The sequence below is a fragment of the Gadus morhua genome, chromosome 4, assembly GCF_902167405.1.
Source record: "Gadus morhua chromosome 4, gadMor3.0, whole genome shotgun sequence".
Lineage (NCBI taxonomy): Eukaryota > Metazoa > Chordata > Actinopteri > Gadiformes > Gadidae > Gadus > Gadus morhua.
The window spans coordinates 38,292,213-38,301,195 of NC_044051.1; the positions used below are offsets into that span (position 1 = coordinate 38,292,213).

The 8,983-nt window shown below is 43.4% G+C and overlaps 1 protein-coding gene across 1 annotated transcript in view; it reads left to right on the top strand.

Annotated features, from left to right (window-relative positions):
- Positions 1–8,983, top strand: part of LOC115542622 (interleukin-1 receptor accessory protein-like 1-B) — a 204,087-nt gene that overhangs the window by 140,787 nt on the left and 54,317 nt on the right. The window contains exon 6 of the mRNA XM_030354949.1: positions 5,599–5,673. Coding sequence (XP_030210809.1) covers positions 5,599–5,673 — 75 coding nt within the window. The remainder of the gene's footprint in view (positions 1–5,598; positions 5,674–8,983) is intronic.

Sequence of the window (8,983 nt, forward strand, 5' to 3'; positions counted from 1 at the left end):
GTAAAGCCTGTGACGGCAAAGAAAAGGTTTTTTTGTTAAAAATGATCAACATGGGATATCGAACCATGGCACGAAAACAGACTGCAATTTAATTAGCATCTACCGTTTTTTTCCAGAAGCTTTCTTGCGAAGAAATAAAAATTGTTTTAATTTCCTGATAACTGTGTGTGCGTGTATCTGTGTGTTTGCGTGTGTGGGCGTTTGCGAGTGTTTGTGTATGTGTGTGCGTGTGTGTGCGTGTGTGTGTGTGTGTTTGCACACGCATGTCTTCTGCTTTACCCTATGTGGCTGTGAGTCACTGTGAATGATTGATGTTTGTGTGCGTGTGTGTGTGTGTGTGCGCATACCTGCGGTCTCTTTTCCCTTCTGTCTTTGATGAGAAACGCATTTGCAGGGGTTTTCATCACAATCTCTGACATTTCATGTATTTCTCATCATCACTCATTCTGGAAGTTTCTCGTTGCTAATGTATGCGCCATAGCATAGCATAGCAGGTCAACTGCTCAAATACTTCAATGTTATTTTTAATTAATTAGTTTAGATTATAAAGGACGATGCTCATAGGTGTTAATGAGTGTTTACCATACAGCAAAATCATAGACTGATGATGAATACCATTAACATAACTTTAATCCACACAAATAAATAAATAACAGTTAAGATAAAGCATAAATATATTGCCAACGCTAAGTGTATGTGTGTAAGCAGTTTAAACCCACTCTTGCACCATTTTATTTCCCCGGGTGTTTATATCATCCGTTGTTGTTATGAACAAACAGACCATCCCAGAAACCAACATCTCTCTGTAACTCGTATTTCATACATTTGAACTGTGTGTTCATGGCTATTTTGAGCCAGCTATCTCCTCTCATTTTCATTGCTTATAGCAAAATCACATCAAAACAGTTCTTCTTCAGACCTTGGGCCTGTTATTACGCACACAATGAAAAAAAATTGAAATCCACACTATTGACTGCTGTGAAAAGCCCGCAGCGCGTTTTCCCAAAGCCTGCTTAGCGTCACACTACAAACAACCACCACACACGTCAGTTCAATCCACTTCATTTATTAACTCAACATGATGCATATTTCACACAGTTAACAATACATTCATTTGTTTGTCAAAGCACAACGCTCGCGATTGAACTACCCTTCTTCCTGTTTGTCCGCAAACTGGTCCGCGGGGAAAGGCGTGCCGCGTGGGACCCAGGCCCTTATTCTCTCTTCCGGGACAGTTAATTGGGTTTGCTGATGGCCGAGGTTGTGAGGTAGCATTCATGCTTCTGTGTGTCGTAGTTATTCCTGTTGTGATTTTTGTCCAAGACTGTGTTGTGTGTGTAGGTATTTATATGTATTGTGGTATAATGATATAGTGGTTGGAGCTATTTTTCTGTTGCGTTGTGGTGACTGATAATTGTTATGTCACCTATCCTAGTGGGCTCCCCAAATTGGCATTTGATTGGTCAGCCTATTTAACCCTGATGGGGAGACTGGGTTGAAGAGAAAAAGGCGGGGTTGGCATTTGATATGCATCAGCTTGCTGCGAGGCAAGTATTGTATGTCCACCTCAAAGTATTTTGTTTATTTTCTTTTGTTCTTTTGTACTTGTTGTGCACTATAAATAAACCGGCCCATTTTTTGAACTTAAGTTCTCTGAGCTGCCTCCTGCTTTCTGCATTTGACACCTCGGATGTGTGCCGTCCCGCATGCGAGTGTGGGGTTCAATACCTCTTTCTCACAACCGCGTCAAACTAGCGCTCAACATCAAACCGCAACATGCTAGCTACACACAGCACCAGCTAAAGCCTCGTGCTCGCGCAGGGAAACACACATCATCGAAACAAACACCCCGTAGCTCGATTTTGAGCAAATTGTTTTCATAAATGATTCCAAAGTGAGCACTCCGTCTCTCGTAGAGAAACAATAATAAACTCAAGACCCGGGATTAAGCCTTCGACTCGTTCCCAGTACACGTCTGAAGAAATACTTCATAATGGTGACTTCCCCCCGAAAGCCTCCCGAGTGCTTGTTTTTATCACTTTTTTAGATGTCTTCTCTCACACAACAGCCGACCATATACACACTCATTATATCCAACCTCCTCCGCCATCTCTGTGTAGTTTTTTTAGTATGTTCTGATCGCAGGTTGAGGGAGCTCTGCAATATAATTGTTTGTCAGGTTTGCTTTTTATCTGAAGGACTTGGTTTGTGGCTCCTTTTAGAAATATCTCTTCCTTCAGTGTCCTGGTATACCCATGTGCACTTGTTGTTGCGTGGATGTCACAACAAACAGAACGAGACACACCGTGGTAAACTCATCTCTGAATGCGTCGTTTTAAAAACGCATCGTTAGAAACGTACTTAAAACACGAAACTTGCAACGATTAATTCAATAAATCGATTATGCTCGACAACGTATAAGATAAGATATCCTAACATAGCATCGTGTAACATTGTTTCAAGCAAATCTAAAATAGCATCCCTAAAAATGGGGTTTGTTTGGGAAAAACTGTTTTGTGTTTCGCCCACTGTCATGGAGTCTGTGACTCACAACATGCCTGACTCACTAACTGATTCCCGAGCCACAAACTCATTAGGTAGATTGAGTTTGTGGCTCACAATCTGGAGGGGGAAGTCTTCTGCAGAGATCCGGCAGACTTAACATTCTTGACGAACTTAAGCGTTCTGCTAAAAGATCTATCCTCTATATAATAATGTAGTAGCTTCAATTATGAGCCATTATCAATACCTTTTGAAACATTTTCCATGAACTAGTTGATTCCGCCAACTCGGCTAAAATAACCTTCAGCAGAAGGTTTTCCGTGTTGTACGATTGTATTCCGGTAATAACCGCTATTTACTTTAATTAATCAGTCGAGCCAAGGCAACGTGCACTGCTGTGTGTTTGTGTGTGTTTGTCGTTTCACTACAACTCTGTTCCCTTTGTGTCCATGCTATCTTTAGCCTTGCATCCATACTTTACACACACAAACACACATGTACAAAAACGCACGCAAAAACACAAATACACGCACACACACACAAACAAACACACATGCAAGGACGCACGCACACATACTCACATACACACAAACACTCAAACACACTGCTTTTAACCTATCTCTGGTAAAGTGGTCTGTAATGAGGTGTGACAGGGGAGGCTCGCAACCCTCTCTCTCTCTCTCTCTCTCTCTCTCTCTCTCTCTCTCTCTCTCTCTCTCTCTCTCTCTCTTCCCCACCCCTTCCTCCCTCCCTCTCCTCTTTCATCTCCCCCCCTCCTTCCATTCGTCATCATGTGATCAGAGTGGGTGGAAATCCCGAGACACTGGACAGGCCCCTCCCCCTTTTATTGATACGTGTGTGTGCGTGCGTGTGTGTGTGTGTGCGGTCAGCGATTCAATTATTACTTTCATTTATTATACGCCTTTCATTCAACTTAATGAACACGCACGCACATACACAAGTACAAACGTTGTAATAAAGGTGAAGTGGCCTTTATTTAATGAAATTGGATGAGGAAACCAGCTTAGCTTTAAATAGTAATAATGTGTTTGGTTGTCATCACACTGAATCCAATGTGCTCCACATTAACACTAATGAACCCTGAGAGCTTTAACCCCATTTTGAAACTCTTCTCCATTCCTGGTACAATCACACCTCATTCTCGTGTGTTTGTGCACTTATTTTGCTTGTATTTATTTATTTATTTGGTTATTTATTCCCGCTTTCTCGATAAAAAAAAAACTATTGTTTCTTGTTGGACAAGATCACCAAACTGAAAAAGATAATGTTTTTCATGTCCTAATGAAACAAAACAATGTAGGCAAAAAAAAAAGAAAAAAAGGTCATTTAGATAATGAGATTTCTTTATCGGAGACGAGGGTATCGGCCAATCACGGGACATTGGCTAAACTCCCTGTGGGTTTCCCTTTCAATTTGGAAATTAAATAGGTCATGACATAATTTAGAAGACACTTTTATCGTTGTTGTAACGCGTTGTTGTGACGTCGTGGTTACAGCTGGACAGCCACGATGAGCGCTTTGTGTTCCTGCGGGGCGGTGGGCACTCATTATGATGATGGGACGACTCTTAGCTGTGCAGCGTGTCATCACGGCTTCATTTAGTATTCCTAGTTGTGAATAAACACATTACACACTGCTCAGTGTGTCCATTGAACTAATGGATGCCCTTATCATCGATGATGGAGTGTGTGTGTGTGTGTGTGTGTGTGTGTGTGTGTGTGTGTGTGTGTGTGTGTGTGTGTGTGTGTGTGTGTGTGTGTGTGTGTGTGTGTGTGTGTGTGTGTGTGGCTCTGTAAACACGATTAAGTCAAAACCTAATGGGGATATCCTTGCTGTTCACCTGGTTGGGCATGTGACATATGACATCATCCGTGATTCCAAATCGGTTTTATAGCAAACAGCCGCTCTTACATTGTGGAACAATGTCAGAGCACACAGCGCACAACAAATTCATAGATTCTATACACACACACACACAAATGCACATACGTCATCCGAACACCCCCTTACACATGCACACACACACACACACACACACCCTAACACACACATTCCTTAACACACACAACACACAAACGTCCTCCACACACACACACACAGACACACACACACGTCATAGACACATACGTCATAGACACAAACACCCACACACAACAAATCTTTGTTATTTTTTTACGTACCAGTTTTTGATGTAATGTAGTAAATCCATCTGACCTATCAGGATTGATGTTAAATCTGCACTTTCACTATTTCCCATTAGAAGCCTCGAGTGCAATAGCGTCAAACTAAAACTATGCAGGAGCCATTCCCAAAAGGGCCACTTATATATATTTTCTCTACAAAATGATTTAAAGGGATAACATCCCTGGATTAACTGACTTGTAGATGAAAGTGTGTTATCCCTCGGAAACTTTCTAGCGCAGTTATTAGTGTGAGTAAAGTTAATCACTGCAGTGGAAAATGCAGTGCAGGTTTTAAGGTAAAAAATAACCCCTGTACTGTACTTGAGGTGAGATAATTTAAAATCGTATATTCTGTAAAATGTAAGTCATAGTCCGGTATTATGTCGCTGATTATCAAACCCGACATGTTCAACGTTTCCGCCGTCAGTCTTCAGTGTGCGCTGGAGTGGGTTTATTAGTTATCGCCTCATAACCTTGTCGAATCATCGAATGGTTCAACTCCTTCAATGCACAGTCTTTTCAAGTCACCTTCGGCAGCAAGCGAAGGAAAAGAAAACAGTCAATGGCGATTTTATAAAGAAATCGTCACATTCACTCATTAACTGCTTTGAGTTTACACACAGGCTGCAGAGAGACGCAGGCCGCAAGCTCTTCAGTAGCATTAGCTTTAGAGCTCCTGTGAAAACGAACCTCCTCTGCCTGTGAATCCTCTTGAAAGCCCATTTGGATATTAGTCATACCCTTCTCTCTATACTTCAATCGCTTTGCCTCGACACAGGGCCTCATCAAGGAATTAACCGTCAATCAAACTCCCCATGACACAAGGAGCTACGCATATAGACCTACTATGTTTAACTTCTTCTTCTTCTTCTTCTTCTTCTCGTTCCCCTAGCTCCCCTGACGGATAAGCCTCCGAAGATCCTGTTTCCTTCCGAGAACCAAGTCAGCATCATGGAGATGACGATAGGTAAGGCAAGAAATACACTCACTCCGACCGTCACTGAGGTTATTTCCGTCGGGCTGCGACAGGCTCGTGACGTAGCCTCTGCTTGGCCGACGAGCTCAAGCTTCCAGGAATTTGTCCACTGATCTTTCGGGATTTGAGTCTTATTTTTCTATTCTCAATGGTGACTTTGGCACACTGACATCGGCACAGTGTCCAAACCTTCAGCCACCAACGTCTCAGTGGCTTGTGAAACTCGATTCAAATAGCATTTGAAGGGGCGAGATGTTCTTTTTACATCAGCATCAAGTATTTGTATTATGTTCATATTTGTATTTGTTGGCATATGTTTGAAGGCATCAGAGGACCACCAGTGAGTATTTGTATTGTTTTTAAATTTGTATTTGATGGCATATGTTTGAATGCACTGCAGTAATGAAGGGACTATGCTAGGGTGACGTACGCTATGCCCTCAACGCATCTGTTTTCCATGAGCTACACTTATCAGTGTTTGGGTAAAAATACTCTAAAAGCTTGGGCTCTCCCCCGTACGATTCTCTTACAAGTTGCATAATATAAAGTACTCACGAGGAAGACCATTTCCCCGCGGTGGTTACATAAATGTAACTGGATGTGAAAGCGGTGTTGTGTGGCTCACCGCTACCACCTTAACCTCCCGCCTGCCTCCACTTATTTTTTCCACCCACAAACACTACATCTCGATTCTCTCTGCAACGCTAGCGCGCCTTTTCTATCCCCCCCTCCTGGTTTGGTTTATTTATTCCTCGAGTTAGGATATAAGTACAAAGCAGAAGCCACATTTATGCGTCTCCCTCATTATCTGTTAACAAACGTTAAACGCGATGTCGGCTCTTCTACGGATGATGTTTCAGAATGACGGTGTTTTGACAGTGGCTGATACCAAGCCTTCATTGTGCAGAGGCTCGTGGGAAAATTACACCTCGCCTTTCTTTGTTGTTGTTGGATAGAGAACCTGAGACTGTGGGCGACCAAATGGGTCGTGATGACGAAGGGGTCTTTGAAGCAGATTTGTCACGGCAGTGAACACAAAGTGTGTGTGGAGTGGGTAAAAGGTTAAGTTTAGAAAATAGGCGGGCACTATCGCAGGTTCAGTCTTCGGCGAGAAACAACAAACAGATGACAAAGATTTGATTAGATTACTTCAAAGGAATTTCTATCTAAACTTTGTTTGATGATAGGTGTTTTGTTCCACTTCGAAAATGTGTTATCTCATCCGTCCATTAATTCATTAATGCACCCTCAATATCACAATAGCTATTGCCATTCACCATGGTAGTTATTAGCATTAGCCATGGTAGCTAGGGACATTAGCTGTGGTAGCTAGTGACATCAGCCATGCTAGCTAGTGCTATTCATTCGTACTTGGGACATTAGCCTCAGCGAATGGAAAGGTCAGCGTCTAACCTTCTGTAGAACAACTGTTTGATTCAACAACCGACAAACTGGCACAGATTTGACAGTTTGGAGAAGAAAACCACTGGGCTGGACATAGATATTTTTCTTTAGGGGCCAAACCAATGGCACGTCGACGTGACTTTATTTCCCTGATAAAATATGAAATTATAAATGTCTTTGGCTTGACAGTTAATTAGTCGGCACGGAGGGGCGTGGAAGTGAGAGCAGCGGGCTAGTTAAAGGAGAGGGAGAGAGGGAGGGAGGGAGGGAGGGAGAGAGAGAGAGAGAGAGAGAGAGAGAGAGAGAGAGAGAGAGAGAGAGAGAGAGAGAGAGAGAGAGAGAGAGAGAGAGAGAGAGAGAGAGAGAGAGAGAGAGAGAGAGAGAGAGAGAGAGAGTTTGATTGTTGTGAAACTTCAGGGAGGAAAAGGGATGGAAAAACCCGAAAAGGCCTAATTCATCTTTAAACCATTATTCTATTCTTCCCACTGCCTTTTTGATCCACTCATTCTCTTCTAATGAATTCCCTCTGAGGCACTGGATCTAAGACGGGGCCTGTTGGTAGGACCTGGTATGGCCCCCTCCTTCGCCCCATGAGTGGCAGCCGGGCGTTCTGTGCGCTGTAGCGTCTCACGAACCGCAGCCGTCATAACCGTGTAACTGTTATGTCGCTTTCCTCGGCAGTCGTTTTGCACCTGGCTGTGCTGTTGAGGAAACCCTCTTAATGTACCTCCATTGTACCCCAGCGCTGCCTCTCTCAGCGGCGGTACGGAGTCATTTTCAAAGCGCTTACCGCTAATGGGTACGCTCCCGCTATGCTAATGCTACGCTATGATGGGGCCCCGCATGGCCATTGAGTTTTCGTTATTTTTTTCCGTTAAGAGAGCATTAGGGAGAACTGAGAAAGCGCCGCGCAGTCCTTTGTACTCGAATAAATTGGCGTGGTTATGTAAGCCAGGGAGTTGGTATTCTAGTGGTGAGGGGGTTTGAGACGCTAAACACTCGGCCACACGCTTTTATTTTGACGGGCCGCTGGTTAACACTGACGTGAAAATACTTAAGGCTTAAGGATCTTATTTTTTAACTCCAAACACCAAACTGAGGTACTGCGTTGAATTCGGTACAATGTTTTAAACATCCCACCCTGTTTCTGTGTATCTTCAGAAAGATAATGAAGCCCACTGCCTCTTCTTTAACAAAATATATCTGAACTCATCGCAATTAGCTCTGGATGAAATCCAAGCAGCCATACAGTGCTGTGACTTCTCTGATAGACGACAGCACAGCAGCCAACACAAAATAGGAACTGTTTTTTTTTTTTTCTTTTTCGAACCGAACTGCAAACAATCCTTGAGTGACTACCTTTTTTTATAACTTACAATTTTAGGTTTTTGCACATGCTGGATTGCCGATTTATTGATTGACGCTTTGCGGCAGTGTTTGATGAGGAGCTTATGATTCAGTGCCATGGTCTGGCACGTTCTTGCCTCCCCTCGACCAAAACAGCCAGCTTTCTAATTAGGGCTAAGTGCTTAAAAGCTCTATTGTTTCTGACGGTTGCTCGACACTGCGGAAGAAACTAAATAAACTGAAAACAGCTTAGAGGTTCCCTTTTGTTTCCTGGTTGCAAACGCTTCTGCGTGTGTGTGATCTATTCCTCATGGAGGAACTACATGCTGAACTTGTGGCGAGCCCGCCTACTGTCGACGCCAGCCACCCAGCTACACACGCTACACACACGCACACGCAAGTGCACGCTGACAGACACGCGTACACAAACACAGACACACGTGCGTGCACACACACACGCTCACACACGCACACAACTCATACAGAGCGTACCCGGTCGTGTCGTCGATCTAATCAATACAGCCATGGATTTTCTCTCTCGCTCTCGCTC